Source organism: Phocoena phocoena, chromosome 20, assembly GCF_963924675.1.
Source record: "Phocoena phocoena chromosome 20, mPhoPho1.1, whole genome shotgun sequence".
Classification (NCBI taxonomy): Eukaryota; Metazoa; Chordata; class Mammalia; order Artiodactyla; family Phocoenidae; genus Phocoena; species Phocoena phocoena.
Genome location: NC_089238.1, coordinates 9,757,848 through 9,781,989, shown reverse-complemented (window position 1 = coordinate 9,781,989; position 24,142 = coordinate 9,757,848). Strand labels below are relative to the sequence as shown.

Below are 24,142 nucleotides of genomic sequence, written 5' to 3'. Positions count from 1 at the left end.
GTTGGGCTGTCTCAGATCACAGGCAAGCCATGTGTAGTGTTTCTAAGAAGTCATATGGTTTTTGTATCTAAACCTAGGCCACCTCCCTGTTTTAATGGTGGACTTTGGTCCCACCAAATCTTCCAGTGATCTTGATTGAGAACACAAGAGGTTTATTCATGTCTACACAGTCTCACTCTCCCCACTTCACCTTCCAGGATGGGTATATGTACTGAGTATGGCAACATTATTGCAGAAAGGGAGAGAACGCATCTAACTCACACTTAATGGGAAAAAAAAGACGGTGGGTGGGTTTATGACCCCTCTGCACCTCTCTCTTTCAATTTTAGAGAAAGTAACTGGAGCAATTCATCCTGCCCTCACGCTGTCTGTGCCATACATACAAAAGACACCAGGCCCCAGTGGTTTTATGGGCAAATTGTACCAAACATTTCATTTTTATGCTAATATCTCCAGAGACTAAAGAAAGAGGTTCCACTGCCAGAAGAATTTTATGTGCTCTTTGGCGACAACAAAACCAGATAAGGCATAAAATTGTGGGCCTGTCTTACATGTGAATATAGGTACAAAAATCTTAAAACATTAGCAAAAAGAATCTGACAGATCAATTAAAGAAAGCTGTGTGGTGACAAAGCTGGGTTTATCCGAGGAATGCACGGTTCTTTTCAAATTGACAATTTATTCGTGTACTTCGCCACATTCACAGGTTCAAGGGCAGAAACGATATGATCATCTCAATACTAGCATAAAAAGTGCTTGACAAGATTAAAAACTCATTTGTGAAAGTATGAAGAAAGCTAAGGGACCCTCTTCCCCCACAAAGAGCACATTGTTCCTCTCATGTGGTCTTGAACATGATTCCAGGGTTTTCTAAAGGAACAGAGCCTCCTGAGGGAAGAGTTCTGTAATCCAGTGGATCTGGGGTGATTGGGGGGTGACCCCAAAACCCTTTGGGAAAACTAAAGACCTAAGCTGGATTACGGCTCTTGAAGTGCTGTACCCCAGTGTGAAATTCAAAATAAAAACTTCACTAAACTTCAGGATAAGTACAAAGAGGATTCAGTAACGTTCTGATTTTTCCCCCATGATGACTACCTCAAAGCTCTTTCAAAGCTTTCTATAGATTTTAAGTGTTTAAGAGGTTGACTGTCAGGCTGCATAAGTTCAAGTCCCAGCCCACAAACTTAGCAGCCAAGTAACCTTGGCCAAGTGACTGAACAGCTCTGTGTCTCGGTTTCCCCATTTGTAAAATGAGGATCATCTCATAGGGTTGGCATGAGGATCTAGAGAGTTCTCATTTGTAAAGCGCGTAGACCAGGGCCTGGCCCGTGTGACTGCTCAGTAGATGTGAGGTCTGGTTATTATTTCTTGTTCCACAGTTTGTGCCTTCAAAACAAAGATGCTGATGGGTGAGTGGTCTGAGATGCCCTCCCAGAGGGGCCCCCTCAAGGTCTCAGTCACCCTCACACTCACTCACACAGGCCCTTGGAGCCGCCCCACCCAGGCCCCATGGTGGTATAGGGGATATATTTCCCTGCAGAAGTAAGGGTAGCACTGGACATGGTAAGAACAGCATGTGCAAAGGTCACGAGGCTCAGAGCCCACCTCCACTAAGAATGGCCCAGGCTGAGAGCTGTCTCTGAAAAGGGACAAAGGAAGGATATCCTAGGGTGATCTGGGTTGGGGGAACCTTTCCCAGCTCGAGGGCCTGTGGTACCTAGACCTTTCCCCCCTTTCTTCCGTCTCTAGGTCGCCATCAAGATCATCGATAAAACCCAGCTGAACCCCAGCAGCCTGCAGAAGGTGAGGCCCAGGGAGAGGGAGCAGGGCAGGGGCAAGGTTGGGAAGAGGGTCCTCGAAACGGCCCACCCTCATCTTTCTCTTTCTTCCTTTCTTCCAGCTGTTCCGAGAAGTCCGTATCATGAAGGGCCTAAACCACCCCAACATTGGTGAGGAGGGGAAGGGAGTGGGCTCGGTGGATACCAACCAGGGCACTTGGGAAAAGAGAGTCGGGGGAGGAGAGAACTGGCCGTTACTGTAATTAGAAAGACCTGTTTTTTCGTAGCAGTATCCCTGCTCCCTGGCTGTGTGACCTTGGGTGAGTCACTCAACCTCTCTGAGCCTCAATTTCCTCCTCTGGAGCGGGGCGGGGGGGTGATAAGAGGGCTTACTTCAAGGTCATTGCGAGGATTGGGTAAGGTCATGCGTGCAAAGCACTTAGTTCGGAGCTAAGCTGTGGGAGCTGGGCTGATCATTGTCATCAGCGGCAGCCATTGTCATTGTCATCAGCGGCAGCCATTGTCATTGTCATCAGCGGCAGCCATTGCCATTGTCGTTCTGATTAGGCAGAGTGGGGAAAGTGGGGTCTTTACAAAAGAAGCAGGATTTAGCCTGGCCTGAATGTGGCCGTAGCATTTATTCATCCGTTTGTTTATATATACCCAGTGAATACTTACTGAGTGGGCTGCTTATGTGCCAGACTCCGGGGCACAGCGGTAAAGCAAACAGGTAGAAACCCCTGGCCTCATAGAGCTGACATTCTTGTGAGGAAGTGGAGAAGGTGGTAAAGTGGGGCCAGGGAGTTTGGAAAATCTTGCCATCAGTAGGGAGCCATCGAATGTTCTTGAGTAAGGGGTGTTATGGTCAGCACATGCGCAGTTACGAAGTGCTGGTGGAGGGTGAGGGGTCTCTTCTCTTGTAACTCCCCGCCCCCATCCCCGGGCCATTGCAGTGAAGCTCTTCGAGGTGATCGAGACAGAGAAGACGCTGTACCTGGTGATGGAATATGCAAGTGCTGGTGAGGCTCCTCCCCTCCCCGCCCTGCTCTCTGCGCCCCCCATGCCCCGCCCTGACCCCGCTCGGCCTCTGCCCTGCAGGAGAAGTGTTTGACTACCTCGTGTCACACGGCCGCATGAAGGAGAAGGAAGCTCGAGCCAAGTTCCGACAGGTTGGGGTCACAGCTGCGGGTGGGGCTGGGAGGGGACCCCCAGTCCCTGGGGACGAGGGTCTGATTGCTGGGTGTGGGTCTGGGCTGTCCAAGGACCTGGGGGCGTGGCTTAAGGCAGGGTGGGGGTGAAGGTGGAGAGCTGGGTGGCTGTGGGCGTGCAGATGCCCAGGTGTGAGGATACCTAGGTGGAGGGATGCAGGTACCCAGGTGGGTGGGCAAGAGGGTCAGGCATGAAAGTGCCCAGGTGTGCCAGTGTCAGATGTGTGGGTATGAAGGTGTGCCCCGTATATAAGAGTGTGCCTAGGAGGGCACACAGGTGCCAGGGTGCTGAGGTGTGTGAGTGTAGGAGTGTAGGTGCCCAGGTATATAGGTGTGTAGCTGTGTGGGTAAAAGTGCATATGGCAGCTGGGGTGTATGGGTGAGGGGGGCCCAAGTGTGGGTATCTTAAGTTTGTGGGTAAGAGGGCGTGTGGTGTCAGATGTGTGGCAGTGAGGGTGCCCAGATGGGTAAGAGGGCGTTCAGGTGTGAGGGTTTGGTGGGTGAGGAGATCTGAGCGAGGGTGTTGGTCCGGGACTGTCCAGCTGCTGGACGCCGCTGTACTGGGTGCGCGGGGCTTAAGCCCTGGTATCTTGGGCCACGTGTCTGTCTATAGCTGTGCGATGTTCTCATGCGTGTTTCTTGACGTGAACGTCAGGAGGGGCCCGTCCTGTTGTCTTGGTGCTGATGTCCTTGCTGGGAGGGTGTCCCGATGTCTGGGTACCAGGGTGTCCGGGTGTCCGGGTGGAGGTGTGTGTCTGTGCAGGTCCCACATCACTTCCTGCTGTGGCCGAATTGGGGGGTGGGGAGGGGCACCAGCATCACAGCCTGTGCTTGGGGAGGCCCAGCGTCCAGGGCTCAGTTGAGGGGCGGGTTCATGGGGTCTCTGAGGGAGGCCGAGGGGTTTGGGAGCCATAAGTAACTGACCTCCCCTCCTCTCCTCTCCCCCCCCCTGCTCCAGATCGTGTCGGCTGTGCACTACTGTCACCAGAAAAACATTGTACACAGGGACCTGAAGGTGAGCCTCCCAGCTCAGCCCACAGACCCCTGCTTGTCCCCAGCACCGCCCCCCCATCCCCTGGGGTGCCCTGTACCCTCCACCGTGTTCGCCTTCCTTTTGTCTTCGTGCTCCTCCCTTAGCATCCAGAGCCCCTTGACTTTTTCCCAAGCTTTTGTGGCAAAAACAAGGCCAGCTGATGGGGGAGCAGGTGGGGGATGGGGACAGGAGGAGTGAACAAAGGGAAAAGAAACAAAGTGTCCCCGGAACAGCCTCAGACTGTTACATGCATCCCGGACAAGGTCACTGGAATGCAATAAAGACTTAGTCACTCCCCGAGCCTCCGGGAGACTGCAGAATATTCAGGAAACTTCAAGAATTGAGATCTTAGAGCCCCAGAGTCACACAGCCTCCCGGGTCTTAGAATCACAGCCTCTTCGAACTTGAGAAGGACCTTTGGGAGGGCTAGTGCCCCTCAGGGAAGGGACGTAGCAGGGCCTCCCCCTGCCCTACCCCCACTGCCTGGCCGAGCTGAGCAGGGACAGCTCCTTGTCCCAGGGCCCCTGCTCCACAGCCCCACCCAGAGAGGACCTCCTGTCTCAGGACTTCCCGTCCTAGACCAGCGAGAGAAACGTTTGTCTGGTGTGAATCAAGCTGTCTGTTGTCTTCACCGTGATTTCTTGAGCATCTTCTGTGTCCCAGGCCCTGGTCTAAGTACTTAAGGAAGTGCTTCTCAAGGTTTCTGTAGCAAAGGACCAGGTTTGTTTGAGTATTTGCAATGCCCAGTCCACTGCGGACAGGTACTTTGGTAAAGTATAATAAAAATGAAAGGAAAAGAAAGATGTGCAAAATACAAGCCCGATTTTTAAAATGATTATTAATAGATTCAAAAAACATAAAATTCCATTGTCAAATTGCTGTAGACGTTTTGAAGCACTCCCTCTCTCTGTACTGCCCTGATGTCCCCACACGACCCCCTGAGGAGGCACCTTGGAGGCTTTGGAGTTTGTCCTGCAGCGGCCGGGGGTGGGGGGTGGGGAAATCCATGGTGAACAACCTGGAGGAGGCACGCTCCCTGGTGGAAGGTCCTGGAAGTGGCTGAAAGGGGATTTGGGGATACAGTCTTCAGGGGGACCAACCACGGGGACCAACCCAGAAGGGAGGTTGGGGCTGAACTGTGGAGCCTCAAATGCCACGAGGGGGAGTGTCACCACTGAGCCAGACAGAGATGCCAGTAGATTGAGGTTTGGGGGAGATCCCTCTGAAGTGTGTGTCTGTGTGGGTTCTATCCCTTCGCTGGGCCAGAGGTGGGGAAGGGCGGTACTGAAATACACCAGGAAGTAGGGAGACCGGGAGGAAGCCAGAGATGCTGGGCTAGGGAAGGGCAGTGGTTGGGAGGGGCGAGGCATGGTCAGCAGTCTGAAGGGTGCTTCATGCGTCAGTTTGTAGTCAACAACAAGCTGGGAGAGGCGGGATGCCGGCCGCTCCTTCCACGCTCGGGCTGTGGAGATGGCAGGCCTCTTTCGGATGCCAACTCTGCCGCTTTCATGCTGTGGGCATGAGGTGGCCTCCCTGAGCCTCAGTTCCCTCCCCCATGAAATGGCAAATAACAAACACGTGCCGCCAAAAATAGACAAAACCTTATAACGGCACAAAGTATTTCTCGAGTGCTGACTCTGTCCCACGCGCTGTGGTAAGCACTTTCCGGTTAAGCCTGCATCTGCCCGTGAGGCAGGTGCTATGATGACCCTTCAGCTTACACATCGGAAACTGAGGCACAGACAGAGCCGGTAATCCACCCAAAGTCACACAGTGAGTGAGTGGTGGAGCTGGGATTTGAAGCTAGGATTCTTCCGGAATCTGTCCTTTAACCCCACTGTATGTAGCCACTCTGAAAGATGAGAGTCTAAAAGCCTGGCGCATAGTAGGTGCGTCATAAATATTATATAAAATGATTGTTTTCATTTTTGTAAGTCTTGAGCGATCCGTCCTCGTTTTTTTCCTGCTGGGCGAACTGAGGCTCTGCGAAGGGCAGGAGGTTGCCTGAGGACTTCCAGCTCTGCAGACCACACGGGATAATAGAGCTAACGTTATATAGCACTTACTCGGCATGGAATAATCGTTCGAGGACTTTTCACGGAATAATTCACTTAATTCTCAAACGTCCCTGTGAGGTGGGGATTATGTTTATCCCCATCTTATGGATGAGGAAACTAGGCCCAGAGAGGTAAAGTCACTGCCCAAGGTCACACAGAGAATAAGGGACAGGGCCACGGTCAGACCAGGTCAGCTGGCTCTGGCGCCGCACACGTCCACCGTCTGCCCTCTCCTTGCCTCGCAGGCCGAGAACCTCTTGCTGGACGCCGAGGCCAACATCAAGATCGCCGACTTTGGCTTCAGCAATGAGTTCACGCTGGGCTCGAAGCTGGACACGTTCTGCGGGAGCCCCCCGTACGCCGCCCCGGAGCTGTTCCAGGGCAAGAAGTACGACGGGCCGGAGGTGGACATCTGGAGCCTCGGCGTCATCCTATACACCCTCGTCAGCGGCTCCCTGCCCTTCGACGGGCACAACCTCAAGGTGCTGGGCGGGGCTGGCACGGGGGCTGTGACTCCCCCGGGGAGGGTCTCTCTGGCCCTCACGGTCGGGCCCCTAAACACCTCTTCTGCAGAGGGCTGGAGGGGTGGGGCCAAGGTCACAGGGCATGATGGGGGTCAGGTAGGACCCAGGTCCCCACAGCCTCACGGCCAGCCCAAGTGGTCCAGGCTGCGTCGGGGTTCAGGGTGTGGGCTTGGCCGCCAGCAGGCTTGGGTTCAAATCCCGCTCACTCACTCATTCACTCAGTACATAGTTATTGCTTACCGTCCACGGGTCAGGCTCTGTTTTAAGTTTTGCTGACACAGGGTGAACAAAAGAGACAGAAACCCCTGCCTTCACACATGCTGCTCCCCGGGCGATCCTTGAAAACACGCTAAGTGGGAAAAGCTGGTCCCAAAAGACCACCCGCTGTGGGTTCCCCCTCTAGGAAATGTCCGGAATAGGCAAATTCACAGAGACAGAAGGCAGATCAGTGGTTGCCTGAGACTAGGGAGGAGAGGGGGTTGGGCTACAGAGTTTCTCCTGGGGGTTGATGACCACGTTCTAAAACGGATTCTGGTGATGGTTGCAACAACTCGGTGAATATACTGAAAGCCGTTGAATGGTGCACTTAAACAGACAAACAAAAGACGCTGCTCTCGCGGACCGACATTCTGGCAGCAGAGCCAGGCAGAAAATAAAATAATAAGCAAAATACATAGCGCGCTAGATGCTGGCCCGTTCTGTGGAAGGGGTGGGAAGCGTGGGCTGAGTTGTAGTGTTGGGGCGGATTTTTTTTTTTCCCTTTGAACTTTTTATTCTGAAACGTTGCCAGTCAACAGAGAAGTTGTCGGCCTAGAACCGGGGACAGGTGTGTACCTTTCAGGAGATGCTCCGGTTGCCTGCGGCCACGTGTGCCACGTGAGTGTCTATATATGCTCATGGTACCGCTGTCATCACCGTTACTGATGGAACACATGGGAATCAGTTGCAGACACAATGCGCCTTCATCCCTGAAGGCTGCATACAGCAGGGATCTCATGAGACGCAGCCTTTCCCCATCCGCGATCACGCTCAGGAAATCCAGCGCTGATGTGTTCCCGGCCTCTAAGCCACGGCCCATGCTCGGGTTGCATCGGTCATCCCGAGAATATCCTTGGCCACCGTGTCTTCTGCTCCAGCGTCCGCTCAGGCGCCCTCATGGCGTTCTGTTGTCCTGTCTCTAGTCTCCTCTCATCTGGAACAGTCCCTCCGCCGTGCTTTGTCTTCCGTGGCACGGCAGCGATGAGTTCAGGCCAGTCATCGCGGAAAGACCCTGCCTCAGTCTGGGCTGCATAGTGTGTCCTCACGCTTGGATCCAGGTGGTGCATTTCGGGTGGGAATTCCTCAGCGGGGGTGCTCAGGCTGCTTGATGTGGCCGTGAGGAGCCGGCAGGGGATCAGGGAGGTCATTGCCGAGGACAGGCCAGCAGAACCCTGAGTGATGAGGACGGGGACCCCTTCGTCACGGTGGCATCGGCCAAGCAGCCAACTCCGCCGAGGCTGTCTCCACCTCTGTTCAGTGAGGACCCTAGGGTACCAGCCTCACAGCAGCGATTCGAGGACTTGCTGAAATCACAGAATAATCTTTCTGAGCCCCGCGCATGAAGCCAAGAGAACTTTCCAAAGGGCCAGACCTGCCTCTCACCTGCCCCAGGCCCTTGTCACCTCCTGTTGTCCCAGTTTCCCCACCAGGCACCCCAAGCCTTGCTGGGTGAAGGAGACATGCAGCTGGGGGCAGATCCCTGCTCTGTCATTTCCTTGCTGAGTGACATTGAACAAGTCCCTTTCTGAACCTCTGTTTCCCCACCTGTAAGATGGGGACAGTTACAGCCAGACTGGGTATGTGAAGCCCTTCACAGGGACCTGGCATCTGCCCAGGGTGTCACGCTCGGGAGCTGCCCTGGTGGTGGTGTCCGTGGCCTGATGGCTACTTCTCACCATCACGTGACAGAGGCGGCGTGGAGTGGTGGTTACACAGCACAGGCTCCGGGCCTTGACTGCCTGGCTTTGAACCCTGGCCCTGCCGTTTCCTGGCTGCACAGTCCCAGAGCAAGTGACTTAACCTCTCTGGGCCTCAGTTTCCTTGTCTGGAAAACGGGGCGTCATAACCCGGCTTCACAGCATCCTTGTGAACACAGATGTCATGTGTGTAAAGCACTGAGAACGCGGCCCAGCACCGGGTGAGTGCTCTGAAAGCGATCCTCATTACTATGAAATATTCACGACCCTTCAGGCTGTGATGATCTGCAGGCTCCCCAGGCACAGGCCTCATCCAGCCCTTTTAGGAGAAGGCCCCCGGAGGGAGCTCCCAGCCCAGGCCCTGGCAGAGGGCTCCACCCCAAGAGACCCCTTCCCCCATTCACCCTACCCTCCATTTTCTGTCTACCTCAGTTCTTTATTCAGGATGGAAGGGGCTCTCCCTAGTCTGCCATGCCATGGAGTGTGGAATTTATTTTTTCTTTCATAACCTTGGCAGGGCCCTCCTAAGAGGCCCTTAAAAAAAAAGTCAGCATATAAATCAGTGCTCATTCTTTGAAACTGCCAGGGCCTCATAGCTTTTTGGAAAGACATGGGGGATGGGGGGCAGGATGCCCCTCTCTCCTCCCCTTTTGTAAACCTAGTATTAAAAAAGCATTTGCGGGTACTTCCCTGGTGGCGCAGTGGTTGGGACTCAGCCTGCCAGTGCAGGGGACGCGTGTTCATGCCCTGGTCCGGGAGGATCCCACATGCCACAGAGCAACTAAGCCCGTGTGCCACAACTACTGAGCCTGCGCTCTAGAGCCTGTGAGCCACAACTGCTGAGCCCACGTGCCACAACTGCTGAGGCCCGCACGCCTAGAGCCCGTGCTCTGCAACAGAGGCCACCGCAATGAGAAACCCATGCACTGCAACGAAGAGTAGCCCCCACTCGCCGCAACCAGAGAAAGCCCGCCCGCAGCAACGAAGACCCAATGCAGCCAAAACTTAATTAATTAATTAAAAAAAAACACTTGCGGAATCCCTGGCGGTCCAGTGGTTAGGACTCCGCGCTTTCACTGCGGAGGGTCCAGGTTCAATCCCTGGTGCTGGAACTAAGATCCCACAATCCATGAGGTACGGTCAAAAAAAAAAAAAAAAAAAAAGGTACTTGCTCTGGACATGACTCGTGCTAGGCATTTACTTCTACAGACTCACTCCTGCCCTGGCCTGGGGAGTGAGTGCTGTGATCCCTGTTTACAGATATGGAAACTAAGGCCCCAGAGGCTGACTCACCGACCCACCTCCCCTCTTATCTGGCTTATGGAACTCACCCTCTCTGTAAGATTAACTCAGAGTGAAAAGTTATATCACTTTTTAAAAAAACTTTTTTGAAAACTGCTGCATCTATGACAACGTTCCCGTTTTACAGATTGGAACTGAGGTCGGGAAAAGTGGTGGGGTTTTTCCCACTGCGTCAGGGCTGGGACTTGGAGCGCCTATCACTTTTGTCGGGGGATTGGGAGAAAGATGTGTGTGTGTGTGTGTGTGTGTGTGTGTGTAATGAAAACGGGTGGGGAGGCGGGGCGGACCCCTCCCCCAGTAACCCCATCCCCCCAGGAGCTGCGAGAGCGAGTCCTCAGAGGGAAGTACCGGGTCCCTTTCTACATGTCAACAGACTGTGAGAGCATCCTGCGGAGATTTTTGGTGCTGAACCCAGCGAAACGCTGTACTCTCGAGGTAAGCTAAGCCTCCAGCCCCACACCCCTCCCACTGAAGCCTTCTTGGCTGACACTATTCCTCCCTCTCCCGTGCCCGACCCGCTGCTGGAAGGTGAGGGGAGACAGGCAGCCCAGGAAAAGGCTCCCAGGCCCGTCCTGACACCGCCCCCCAAACAGCCTCGCCCACTCCCCGACATGCCAGTAATTAGCTAATGAGCTCCTAGAATGATTACAAGGTGCCAGGGACCCAGATGATGCGGAGGAGGAAGGGTGGCTTCAGGAGGCTTCAGCTGGGTGGGTGAGGGATAGGGTGAGGAGGTGCTAGCTCTCAGGAAGCTCTTGATTCTGGGGTGCTAGGCCTTGGAGGTGGGGGCGAGGCAGGGCAGGAACCCCATTCGGGGGCCTGCGTGGGAGGTGGGAAGCTATATTTTTCCCAGTTCCTTCTGACATCTCTCTTTCCCCTTCCCTGTCCTGCTCCCGATTCCTGTAGCAAATCATGAAAGACAAATGGATCAACATCGGCTATGAGGGTGAGGAGTTGAAGCCATACACAGAGCCCGAGGAGGACTTCGGGGACACCAAGCGAATCGGTGAGGGTCAGGGAGAGCAGAGCCATAGGCCCCAGAGCCAGGGGTAGGAGCTTCCCAGCACCTACCCCTTTGGTTAGTGCATCACAGAAGTTTGCAAGGCAATTGGGGAGAGCAGAGAAGTCTGGGCTCCAGTCCCTGCGCCGCTACTTTCTAGCTGTGTGACCCAGGGCCAGTGGCTTCCCCTCTCTGTGCTTCTGTTTCTTCATCTATAAAACGGGATAATCAGAGGGCCTATCTCAAAAGTTTGTTATGAATAGTCAATGAATGCATTTATAAAGCACTTATATCAGGCATGTAATAAGTGCTTTTGTGTTAGCTTTGACTATTAAGACACAGGAAATCACAGTCACTTCCGGAAGAGTTTGGTCAAAGCCATCAGTAATCTGCATGTTTGAGAAAAACTCCCACCTTGGTACATGCCTCACCCTCCAGCCATTTGGTCCCAATCCCTTCAGCCTGGAGCCCTCGAACATTTGACGCCAAACGCATTAGCCCTGGAAGAGCCCCTCAGGAACCATCCAGTAACCTTCATTCTACAGCTGAGGAAACCAAGGCCACCATCAGATCTGACTGTATTAATCAGGACTTCCTGGTTGCAAGTAACAGAAAACCCAAGCCATTCTGGCTTAAACCAGATAATAATAATAGGTTGAACCGTGTGAAATTGCCATTGTAATAGCTCAGAAATTGTTAATGCCAGCAATTTCGTGTGTTTTAACCTAATAGTGATGTTATTCATTCACATAACTGAAAAGGCCAGGGTATATCAGCCTTCAGGCACAGCTGGATCCAGGTGCTCAGAGACAGTTGTTAAGGATCTTCTCAGTGGTGGCTTCTTTCCCAGGCAGCTCTCCCCGCCAGGAGCAAGCTGACAGCAGCATATCCTAGTGGCCTGGACACCCCATCAGGAAGAGAAGCCACTTTCCTAATGTTCCAATAGAAGCCCTAGGGTGGTGCCCATTGACTACCCCTGAACCAGTCAATTTGACCTTGGGGATGGAACACTTTTATTGGCCAGAACTGGGTCATATGTCCACCCTAACCAATCACTGTGGCTTTGGGTATGGAGCATTCTGATTGGCCATACCTGGGTCATCTGCCCACCCTGAACCAACCAGTATGGCCTTGGGGATGGAACACTCTGATGGTCCAGACTTGAGTTATATGCCTGCCCTCGGGGCTTGGAGCAGGCAGGAGTCAGCCAGGTGATCTGAGCTGGGAAGAAATGTTCTTCCAAGGAAAATCAGGGTGCTGCTGGCAGAAGGAGGAATGGACACTGGAAAAGCCAAAGAGCAGGCATTATGTGATGCAGAAACGAGTGGAAGGGAGGGATCTGGGAAGACTGAACCTCCTCTCCATGCCCCTCTCCCAGAGGTGATGGTGGGTATGGGCTACACGCGGGAAGAAATCAAAGAGGCCTTGACCAGCCAGAAGTACAACGAAGTGACCGCCACCTACCTCCTGCTGGGCAGGAAGACTGAGGTAAGAAGGCGTCAGGGACATTTGGGATGCGCGATGCCCGGGGTGGGGGGACTTCTGGGGCAGAGGGGACAGGGGCTGAGGTTCCTCATCTGTCATCTTCCTGCAGGAGGGTGGGGACCGGGGCACCCCGGGGCTGGCCCTGGCACGGGTGCGGGCGCCCAGCGACACCACCAATGGAACAAGCTCCAGCAAAGGCACCAGCCACAGCAAAGGGCAGCGGACCTCCTCCTCCACCTACCACCGCCAGCGCAGGCACAGCGACTTCTGTGAGTGTCGGCCCCACACCCTCACACGCCCTCCCTGGTCCCAGGGCCTCGGACCTGCATTACGTCGGGGTTCTCTGGCTGGCAAGCAGCAGAAACCTGCTCGAGCCAACTGCAACAAAGGGAGGAGTGCCTTATAAAGGTGCAGGGACATTGCATGAAATTTGGAGGCAGTCAGGCTCAGTAAGGGATTAGAAACTGGAAAAGCAGCCAGACCCAGAGCAGACACTCTGTGTCTTGCTTCTTCTCTGCTCGTCTGTTTTTTCCTTTCTTTCTTACATATCCTGCCTTATCTTTTTCCCAGTCTCTTAACTCCTTACAACTCGGTTTTCGAGGCCAGCTCAAATAATAGCTGGAATCTCTTTGGTCCACTTGATATCAGGGTCCAGTTGGGATTAATCCACTTGACTAGGACACAGGATGACACATTGTACAAAATGGCTGCTGAGAGCCTGCCCCCTGGCCTCTCCTCCTTACTTACTAGTGGGAAGGGAGTGGGCAGACACCTGATTGTATCCCACATTCTGCAACTAACATATATCTCATCCCCTGCAGACAATAGACCCACCACCACTACCACCACAAATGAGACGTGGGAACTTCCAAGAGGTCTCTTGCCTATACCCTCATCAAATGTTAATCATCCCCACTATTTTTCAACAGCTTTATTGAGATACAGTTCACATACATTGAAAGTGTGTGGTTCAGTGGCATTAGTATAGTCACAGATTTGTGTATCCTTCACCACAGTCAACTTTAGAACATTGTCAGTACCCCATAAAGAAACTCCATAACCCTTATTCATCTATTTCAAATCTCCCATCCAGCCCAACCTCCAGCCCCTGACAACTACTAATCTATTTACTATCTCTGTCGATTTTCCTAGCCTGGACATTTCATATAAATGGAATCATACAGTATGTGACCTTTTGTGACTGGATTCTTTCACTTAGCATCACATTTTCAAGGTCCATCTGTATCGTAGCATTATCGGTGCTTCATTTCTTTTTATGGCCGAATAATATTCCATTGCGTGGATATACCGTATTTTGTTTATCCATTAATCAACTGAGGGTCATTTGGGTTGTTTCCACCTCTGGTTACTGTGAATAGCATTGCTGTGTACATTCAGGTACAAGCTTTTGTGTAGATGTCTGTTTTCATTTCTCTTGGGCAAGTACCTAGGAGTGGAATTGCTGAGTCATATGGTAACTCTACGTTTAACAGTTCAGGAACTGCCAAGGTGATTTCCAACTTTCCGTTATTTTTGCAGCCCTACTTCTCTCTAGGGGTGAAATTCTTTACTCTGGGACGGGCACTAGTACAGGGAGAGGGGAGTCAGGGAAGCTTAGCATCAGTCCTGAGCAGAACCTGCTTTGTTCTGGTTGGTCAAGCCGTTCCCCTCCCCTGGATCTCCTTTTCCCCACCTATAAAATAGCGAGATTGGCCCAGAGAGTCCCTAAGAAGCTTGTGACTCCAACATCCTATGGTTAGAACATGGTAACCTTTAAAAATAACCCACATGGAGACCTTCTGGGTTCTGGGGTTCTCAGGACAAAAGATAGTTTATGAGTGCCCCGTGTCTGTCATTGTAGAGCTCGTTATGGTTCTGGGACTTTTGTGCATTAAGTTTCCTGAGGATTTAACATGCAGAAGTTCTGACTTTCTGAAGTTCTAGAACAAGTTTAACCCCCGGGTTCTAAAACTGTAAATTCCCAAGATGTTCTAAAGGACAAAATTTGTTTTGTTTTGTTTTGTTTGTTTTTTGGGTTTTTTTTTTTTGCAGTACGCGGGCCTCTCACTGTTGTGGCCTCTCCCGTTGCGGAGCACAGGCTCCGGACGCGCAGGCTCAGCGGCCATGGTTCACGGTCCCAGCCGCTCCGCGGCATGTGGGATCCTCCCAGACCGGGGCACGAACCCGTGTCCCCTGCATCGGCAGGCGGACTCTCAACCACTGCGCCACCAGGGAAGCCCTTTTCCCCCTTTTTATACACATGATAGCCCACTGTAGACCTCATACCTTGCCTTGCCTTTTCTACCTCACAATCTATCTTGAAGATCTTTCTGTGTTGGAACGTTGTTTATAGTTGCATAGTATTCCATTGTGTGACAGTATCTTGACTTACTTAGTTATCCCCATATTAAGGGGCATTTAGCCTGTTCCCAGTCTTTTGGCCTGAAAAAAAAAAAAGAAGGATGCAGTGAATAACCTGTATGTGTGTCATGTCATTTATGTGGAGCTTCTGGGTCAGTATATACGTTGTCACTTAGATATTATCAGAATGACCCATGCAAAGGTTGTAGCCTACGCGAGGAATTCTAAGGTTCTAAGGATCATCTGGAGTACGTTCTGGCTTTACCAGGTGACGCCAACCCTAAACTGTCCCCTCCCTCTACCAGGTGGCCCATCCCCTGCACCCCTGCACCCCAAGCGCAGCCCAACCAGCACAGGGGAGGCGGAGCTGAAGGAGGAGCGCCTGCCAGGCCGGAAGGCGAGCTGCAGTGCCGCGGGGAGCGGGAGCCGAGGGCTGCCCCCTTCCAGCCCCATGGTCAGCAGCGCCCACAACCCCAACAAGGCAGAGATCCCAGAGCGGCGGAAGGACAGTACGAGCACCCCTGTGAGTGGAGGGGCTGGGGGATGGGACCAGGGGTGCCGCCACCTGCGGCCCAGCCTATCGATGCCACCTGGGTCACATTTTTCAGACTCTGCCGTTTCCCATCCTGTTCCCCAGACCACCACGTGGGACTCTTTGTTTTATCCATTCAGTCGTTCACTCAACAGACATTTATTGAGTGCTCTCTCTGCCTAAGCTTGTACTTGATTCTAGTGTATAAATTAGGACTCAGTGTCAGAAAGAAGTACTCTGTGCTTTCGACGGGAAGGATTTAATACGGGGAATTAGGTGTGGTGCTTACACAGTTGTAGGAAGGGCTGGAGGGGCAGGCAATAGACAAGACCTACAAGAATGACATACTGCCACAGCAGAATTGACCCACCAAGGGAGCTGCCACCTCTGAGGCCACCTCTACCTCTGTTGAATTCAAGAACATACAGTCATGGCGGCAATGCAAGACTCAGAAACTTCATTCTCCAGAAGAAGAGCCTCTGCTGCCCAGAAGTCTGGAGAACCGGCACTGGTGCCCTGCTGAAGCAAAGACCCTCATCTCATGGATTTGCCTGTGTGAGCCCAAGTCAAAGGGGGCAAGAAAGTGGCTGCCACCCCTTTTCCACCTTCCAGATCTTCATGAGTGCAAAGATTGGCAGAACCCATTCACATCCAGAACCTGGGCTGCAGAGGAGTTTCTGGGGAATGTAGCATTTGGCTTCATTGCTTCTACAGCTCCTCAGTATGTAATACAAGCTAAGGGAACCAAAATATCCTCATCATCAGAGACAAGGGTGGAGACAAGTTACAGGAAGGTGGTCAGGATGCTGAAGCTACAGAGACCAGAGTTTGAATTACATTGATGAGCTGTGTGACCTTGAGCAAGTAACTTCCCCTCTCTGAGCTTCACTGTTCCACCCTGTGAAAATGAGCTCATCAAAGAACTTGGGTTGTTGGGAGGATCTTGTACAGTCTTCACACAGTGTCTGGCTCAGTAAGCACTCAGTGAATGAGAGCTGTTGTAATTGTTGAAATAAATCCACACTTTAAGAAAGTAGAAAAGGAACAGCAAATTACCCCCCGACCCTGCGCACCCAGAAAAGCAGTAGAAGGAAGAAAATAATAAAGAGAAGAAAAGAAATCAATAAAGGAGAAAACAGATGTACCCTAGAGAAAATCAACAAGCCAAAGTCTGATTCTTTGAAAAGATTAATAAAATTAATGGACCCCTAGTAAGACTAATTAATAAAAAAGACAGTACATAACATTGTAAATCAACTATACTTCAATTTAAAAAAAGAAAAGAAAAAATACAGCAAACACAAAATTACCACTATCAGAAGTGAAAAAGGGAACTTTGTTCTAACACGAAAAGGTAGTAAGATGGCATTAGGAACTACCCTATGCCAATAAATTTGACAACTTAGACAAAACGGACAGATGCCTTTACAAACACAGTCAACCAAAACTGACACGAGAAGAAATGGAAAACCTGAACAGTCTCAACGTCTTCCCATAAAGAAAACTCCAGACCCAGATGGCTTTAAGCTGGTGGAAGTCTTCCACACACTGAAAGGAGGAATAATACCCGACTTAGGGAGACTTCCGGAGGGAAGGAAGAGGGATCGCTTTCCAACACATTTTGTGAGGCAACAGAATCCTGATATGCCGTTCCTGTCCTCAGAGAGCTCCGTGCAGTAGGGGCTGGGGACCGCAGATGTGGTCAATCAGAGTGATCAAGGCTGTAGCAGGGAGTGAAGCTGACTCAGCCTGGGGCCAGGGCGCGGATATGTCATGAACTGACACCTGAAAGATACCTAAGAGTGAGTCAGAGGGAAAGACAGGAGGAATAACGAAGCAGATAAGACAGCACGTGCAAAGGCCTTTATCAGGAGAGACAGCACGGCATGAATAAGTATGTTTTTCAAAGTTTAACGTGGCTAGAGGTGGGGGAGAGCTGGGAGAGGAGAGGGGGGCGAGGCTGCCCCCGGGGAACCTTCCCTGACCTTCTCTCCTCCCAGCTCCAAGGCCTTCTGTGACTCTCAGCCTGTATTGCTGGGATGGCCCACTAACCCTTCATGTCTTTAGCCAAAGTACAATAAACCACCTACTCACTTTCAGTTCACACACAGGCCCCTGCCTCATTCCTTTTATTTTTATTTATTTCTTTATTATTATTATCTTGGGGCTGTGCCTTGCAGCACGCGCGATCTTAGTTCCCCGACCAGGGATCGAACCCGGGCCCCCCGCATTGGGAGCACGGAGTCTTAACCACTGGACTGCCAGGGAAGTCCTCCCTGCCTCGTTCCTAATGAGGGAGGCCATAGAGGGTAAAGGGGGATTAAGGGGTGTCCCTTTGCTCCCTCACTCTCCTCCTGGCCTTGTCTCCTGCAGAACAACCTCCCCCCAAGCATGATGACCCGCAGAAACACCTATGTTTGCACAGAACGCCCGGGGGCTGAGCGCCCATCCCTGTTGCCAAATGGCAAAGAAAACAGGTATGGAGGGAGGGCAGCAACAGGGAGGAGGCAGTGGGGTGTAGGTGAGCAGGGCCCCCTTGATCTCAGATGATAGATGCGGGGAAGGGGTGCCATGGGGACTGGGGAGTCTGTGTCTGCCCTTCCCTTGGCAGAATCTACCCATGTCCTCCCTCTCCCAGACTCCCCTGAAAATCCTCCACCCTTAATTAATTACTCATCAGCACCAGGAAAGCAGTCTGCCCCATGCTCTGCCTACGAGCCTTGGGAACCTGAGTTGATTCTTTTTTTTTTTTTTTGAATGATCCATTTTTAGAGCTGGAGAGAAGCCCCAGATTGTCACAGCTTCAACATCCTCTGGTTGGCTGGGTTTCAAACTTCTTTGCCTGAGTCTGTTCGGTCTCTCTCAGCTGGCATGTGAGGGAAACCAGTACAGACTGGCTGGAGCATAAAAAGGGAATGAATTGGTTCACATCACAGTTCAAGTCTGGGAGCGGGGCAGGCTTCAGGATAATGACACTGCCGCCCACCAGGACAGGCAGGCGTGACGCCGAGGTGCCCTCTGGGAAGCACCTGATAAACAGATGCAGGTGTTACTCTTTGGTGGGGGCACGGTAATGGAGTGGTTGAGGGCAGTGATTCTGCGGCTACTCGGCTCTGAGTTTGAATGTTGCCTCTTAGCTCTTCGGCAGGTGTCTGAGCCTCCATTTCCTCCTGTGTAAGATGGGGCTGATGTTCTCTGCCTCCAGACCCTATTAGAGGGATCCAGTGGAGATCAGGTGTGTCCTTGTACCTGGCACAGGGTCTGAGACACAGAAGGCATTTGATGAGTACGAGCTTTTTAGTGGTTGTTAAATAAAAATAAGAACAGCCAACATGTTTCAAGCAGTAACCATGTGCCAGGCCTCTGTACATTAGCTAGTTGAATGCCCCTAACCATTCTGTGAGGTCGATCCTGGTATCTCCATTTTACAGCTGAGGAAATGAGGCATAGATAGCTTAAGTAACTTGTCCAAGGCCACACAGCTGGTAAGTCAAGGCGCAAAGATTCCAGACTGACTCCAGAATCTGTACTTGTAACCACTATAATATATGGCCTCCCAGTTCTGGCCGAGAGATAGTGTATAGTTAGATTATAGATTCAGGAATGAAAAGACCCCAGAGTGCAGTGGATGAGATGGAGGTTTAGTCCTCTGTGATGCAACCATCCAGAGGTAGGAGGCAGTGTCCTCCAAGGATTCAGGACCAATCTCAACATGAGGCTCCAGCTCTGGATCTGAGGCCACTGCACCAGTTACCACTATTTCGCAACCAGCAAGTAGGGTGGAAAGAAAGTGGAGTGCAAACTGCTTTCTTTTTAGAGGCATGACCCAGAAATGGTACAAAGCACTTCTGTTTATATTCTGTTGGCCAGAGCATGGTCACATGACCACCCCTAGCTGCAAGGGAGGCTGGGAAATGTAGTATCTGGCTGGGCAGCCATGTGCAATGTTCATACTCTAAGGGGTTTGGTCACTAAGAGTAAAACAAGGTGTATGGATTCTGGGAGAGAGGTAGTGGTACCTGCCAATCAGGGCTCCCTCTTTGAGATCCAGGCTCGTCCCGGCTCCCTAGGATAGAAATTGGAGGTCTGGCTCCTGCTGTCAGGACTGGGAGCCTCAGAGGGCCCAGAGGAGGGCCCTGGGATAGTGGAGCCACCTCTGCCCACACAGCATCTTGAGAGAGTTAGGGAGAGGGTGCCTTCCTCTTTCTTTTCACCTGTTGAAACGTTTTCATAATGAATGTCGGTCCCCTTGACGTTCACGTCTATTCCTTTCCCGCGATTGAATAATAGCAAAGCGTTTGCACAGTTGGTTTGGTTCCTGAGGTTTGGATGGCAAACGGCAAGGGATTCATCCAAAAATGTATCTGAATCTATTCAATTGCCGAGTTTGGAGGGAGGAGAATTGGGATAGGGGACAGATAGGAGGGGGCAGAGTTTAAAGAAAGGATAGTTTGAAGGAGGGATGACTTAGGAGTTGAGACGAGGTGGTAAGACAATACTAGGGTTGCACAGCGTACAGCCTGCGTAATGTACGCAGCAGCCCTGTCTCTGAGCTCCAGGTTGCTAGAGGTTTCTGATCTCAGGAATGACGAGTGGAGAAGCAGGGGGCTGGGGACTTGGCCTGCCTCAAGGCCCCACCCTGACTTGTACCTCTCTGCCCACAGCTCGGGGACCCCACGGGTGCCCCCCGCCTCCCCCTCCAGTCACAGCCTGGCTCCCCCATCAGGGGAGCGGAGCCGCCTGGCACGCGGCTCCACCGTCCGCAGCACGTTCCACGGTGGCCAGGTCCGGGACAGGCGGGCAGGGGGCGGGGCAGGTGGGGGCGTGCAGAATGGGCCCCCCGCCTCTCCCACACTGGCCCATGAGGCCGCACCCCTGCCCACTGGGCGGCCCCGCCCCACCACCAACCTCTTCACCAAGCTGACCTCCAAACTGACCCGAAGGTGAGCCCCACGGGATGTGGGGTCTGGGGAGCGGGATGGGGGGGCTGACGGGGCCTAACCTGTCTTCTGCTCTGCTCTGCCTCTGTATCCCCACGTCTCCTCCTCTTCCTCCGTCACCCTTCACCTCCCTCCTCACGCTGCAGGGTTACCCTCGATCCCTCTAAACGGCAGAACTCTAACCGCTGCGTTTCGGGCGCCTCTCTGCCCCAGGGATCCAAGATCAGTAAGTCCCCTCCACCCTCTGCTTTCACTGGCTCTGCCTCTCTATCTGCATGTCTGACCTGTGTGCGGGCCTGGCGGGAGGGGGCGCTGTGAGTCGGGTAGGGGCTCTGGTGGTTCATTTCCTCACTCAGTTAATAAACAATAGTCGGGCCTCTGGAGCCAGGCTCTCGGGGTTCAGACCCGAGCTCTTCTGAGTGCCCTTAAGCAAATGACCTAACTTCTCTGGGCCTTACTTTCCCCTTCCCTGAAGTGGGGATAGTCATAACCGTACCTTCCTCATAGGGCTGTTGTGCGGTGAGGTATATCACTCAGTGAGGTGATGCACGGGCTGAGCTTAAAATCTTGCCTTGGAAAATGCTTTATAAATATTTACTATTACTATTGAGTGTCTACTGTGTGCCTGGCACCACGGCGGGCCCAGAGTAAAGTGAACAAAAGGGATAAAATCCCTGCCCAGGACATTCTCCTAGGGGACCCAGACAGTAAACAATAACTAAGTAAAATATATACACGGTCAGGTAGTGACAAGTACTAAGGAGAAAAAGGAAGCAAGGAAGGGGGGTCAGGGGTGTGGAGAAGGGAGGGTACGGTTTTACATGGGGCAGGCCTCACCAAGGAGGTTTCATTTGAGTACAGCCTGAAGGAGGGGTGTGTGTGTGTGTGTGTGTGTGTGTGTGTGTGTGTGTGTGTCCTTCTATATGTAGGTATGTGTCTCTGCCCACCCCCCCCCTTCTGTCTTCCAAATCCTTCAGTATCTTTCCTCCAACCTGCACTAACCATTTCAGATGGGGCTCCCCTTCTGGGCATGGAGAGGGAGATCAAATCCTGACTCCCAGCCTTCTCCAGCCCAGCTCCATACAGCAGGGAGGGACCAGGGCTGAGGCAGGGGCTGCCCAGAGTCCTGGAACCAGTGGGTTGAGGGAGAGGCCCCTATGTCCAGATTAGACACTCTTCCCCCCTCCCCTCCCCTAGGGTCACAGACGAACCTGAGAGAATCGGGGGACCTGAGGTCACAAGGTGAGTGCATGTACCTCCCCTGAGTGCCACGCCAGCCCCTCCCATTTTGCCTGTCTCAGACCCCACTTGTGTAAGTACCTCACCAGACCCTTAGATGGGGCCCAAGCCTCATCCTCATCCTCCAAGGCCAACTTCCTGAAATGTCCCTATGACCCTCCCTTCTCTGCTGGCGCCTCTTACCCACCCCGCCCCCTTGATTTCCTCTCATTTCCACCTCCATCCCTGAGCATTATCCCTTGACCATCTTTAACTTCAGCCTCTCCCATCTCTAACCCACTCCTCCCCCTGTTGACACCACACCTCCTTTCCCCTCTCATCCAATGAGGCACAAGGGTTGCCAACAGCTCTGGGCCATTGTAGAAACCCTAGTGGAAATAAAGAGCCTCCCCAGCAGTTCCAACAGTCCCAGGACCGAATCTCATTGGCTGGAAATGGGTCACATGTCCATCCCTAAACCCATGCCTGGGACCAGAAGGGTGGAGTATTCTGATTGGTCATACTTAGTGGTATGCTCATCTTTGAACCAATCACAGTGGCCACGGGGGTTGCATGCTCTCATTGACAGGAAGTGAGTCATGTGTTCACCCTTGTGTTCATGCCCCACCTAAACCGGAAAGACTAGATCTGCAGTGCCTCTCAAGGGGAACACACTTTGTATTTTAGGCGAGACATTTCTTTGTTAGGCAGGGCCTTCTCACACATTGCAGAATATGTATCATTCCTGAACCTCCTGCCCAACCTAATAAATGCTGGCATTGCTCCCATCCCAAGACATTTTAACAGTCAAAAAGCCCCCAGAAGTTTCCTAATATCCCTTGGGGGACAGTACTGCTCCCAGGTGAGAACCCCTAGTCTAGAGTAAGGTAGGTTGGTCCTTCAAGGGAAAATGATTATTACCAGAAGGATATATCAGTTAGGAGACAAGCTGAGCTGCTATAGCAAAGAGACCCCAAAATACAAACAGGAATAAACTTCTCTCACACACAAACCCTGTGTCCAGGCCAGGCTGGCAGGGCCACTGTGTTCCCAGGGCTCTTACATCCCCATCCCTAGCGCCCCGTCATCTTTATGGTCCAGGCTAGCTCGTGCTGCAGCCTCACAGGAGGTGGGACAGGAGAGTCCAGGGCATGCAGTTTCCTTTGAAAACGGTGATGTGGAGTTGCACCCGTCACTTCCACGCACATCCGGGAATCTGGAGACAAGACCACACCTGGCTGCAGGGGAGGCTGGGAAATGTAGTCTCCAGCTGATAGCTATATGTACAGCTGATACTCTGTCACTGGGGTAAAAGAGGTTTTGAGGAGATACCTAGGAGTCTGTGCCAAAGTGGGAACAGTGGGTTACCTTCCTCTTCTCCCCCATCTTTAACCCTTAATATCTTCCCACCTCAGTTGCCATCTACCTTGGGATCAAACGGAAACCGCCCCCCGGCTGCTCCGATTCCCCTGGAGTGTGAAGCTGACCAGCTCGCGCCCGCCCGAGGCCCTGATGGCAGCTCTGCGCCAGGCCACGGCGGCCGCCCGCTGCCGCTGCCGCCAGCCACAGCCGTTCCTGCTGGCCTGCCTGCACGGGGGTGCGGGCGGGCCCGAGCCCCTGTCCCACTTTGAAGTGGAGGTCTGCCAGCTGCCCCGGCCAGGCCTGCGAGGAGTGCTCTTCCGCCGCGTGGCGGGCACTGCCCTGGCCTTCCGCACCCTCGTCACCCGCATCTCCAATGACCTCGAGCTCTGAGCCATCATGGCCCTGGGTCCCCTCCTCTTTTCCTCTCCCACTTCGCTTCGGCAGGAGAGAAAGGGGGTCAAGGAGGGGATTCTCCCTTTGTCATCACTTCAGTTTTCCCTGAAATCGATCTGGGGGCAGAGATTGTCCCCTCTGCTGTTCTCTGGGGCCGCTGGGCAGGAGAGAAGAGCAAAGGGGCTTAACAGGGGAAGCTGGCACCTTCCTGGAGCCTCCAGCTCGTCCTGTCCCCCCTCACCCTGCCGCGGGGTACCTGAGGAAACTTTGGGGTCGGGGGGGGGCAGAAAGGGAAACAGGAAACTTCCATTCCCCCCAACAGCTCAAGAATTAGGCCTTGGGCAGGGGCAAGAAGAGTTGCTGAGCCTAAAGACTGGATGGAGAACTGGGGTGGGTGGGGTTGGGAGTGGGGGTCAGAGAGGCAGATTCCTTCCCCTCCCCATCCCCTCCTGCTCGAACCCCCCTTTCCTGCCCCAGGCTGGCGCGGGGCACTTTGTACAAATCCTTGTAAATACCCCCGCACCCTCCCGTCTGCAGAGGTCTCCCGAGGAGCTGCCGCTCTCACCTCCGGTTTTTAAGTTATTACAGCCCCACCCTCCTCCTGTCAGCCCCTCACCTGCAGCCTGTTGCCCAATAAACTTAGGAAGTCCCCCCTCCCCCATGCTGACCCTGGGGTCTTCCTTCCCTGCCCTCACCTGCAAGTGAGATGAAGAGGAGGTGTGTGACTGGGCCAGTGGTTTCTCCTTTCTGAGCCTCGGGTTTTCTCATCTGCAGAATGGGAGTAGTGGGGGTGTGAGGGTCAAGAATGATTGTGGAAGAGGGCAGGACAGGACTCGGTCTCATCCACGAGGCCCCAGTTCCTATATCGGACCCCCGTTCATCCATTCACATACCCACCCACATGGTATACTGGACTCTAAGCCACTTCTTACTCCAGCAGTACATTTATTCAATAAACAGTCATTGACCGGTGCCTACTCCATGCCAGGCCCAG

The 24,142-nt window shown here is 52.9% G+C and overlaps 1 protein-coding gene across 2 annotated transcripts in view; it reads left to right on the top strand.

The window, feature by feature from the left end:
* The window catches only part of MARK4 (microtubule affinity regulating kinase 4), a 29,069-nt gene extending 5,262 nt beyond the window's left edge, over positions 1-23,807 (top strand). Inside the window, exons 3-18 of one of the 2 annotated variants that reach the window (XM_065899621.1) lie at positions 1,750-1,803; positions 1,901-1,949; positions 2,732-2,797; positions 2,877-2,947; positions 3,945-4,001; positions 6,322-6,558; positions 10,173-10,292; positions 10,764-10,863; positions 12,236-12,345; positions 12,452-12,611; positions 15,009-15,226; positions 17,609-17,712; positions 19,900-20,178; positions 20,322-20,401; positions 21,373-21,417; positions 22,809-22,873. In XM_065899621.1, the coding sequence (XP_065755693.1) occupies positions 1,750-1,803; positions 1,901-1,949; positions 2,732-2,797; positions 2,877-2,947; positions 3,945-4,001; positions 6,322-6,558; positions 10,173-10,292; positions 10,764-10,863; positions 12,236-12,345; positions 12,452-12,611; positions 15,009-15,226; positions 17,609-17,712; positions 19,900-20,178; positions 20,322-20,401; positions 21,373-21,417; positions 22,809-22,873 (1,815 nt within the window). Of the gene's footprint in view, positions 1-1,749; positions 1,804-1,900; positions 1,950-2,731; positions 2,798-2,876; positions 2,948-3,944; positions 4,002-6,321; positions 6,559-10,172; positions 10,293-10,763; positions 10,864-12,235; positions 12,346-12,451; positions 12,612-15,008; positions 15,227-17,608; positions 17,713-19,899; positions 20,179-20,321; positions 20,402-21,372; positions 21,418-22,808 lie in introns of both variants that reach the window. The other variant, XM_065899620.1, reaches the window with a different exon arrangement.
* The last annotated feature ends 335 nt before the right edge of the window (positions 23,808-24,142 follow it).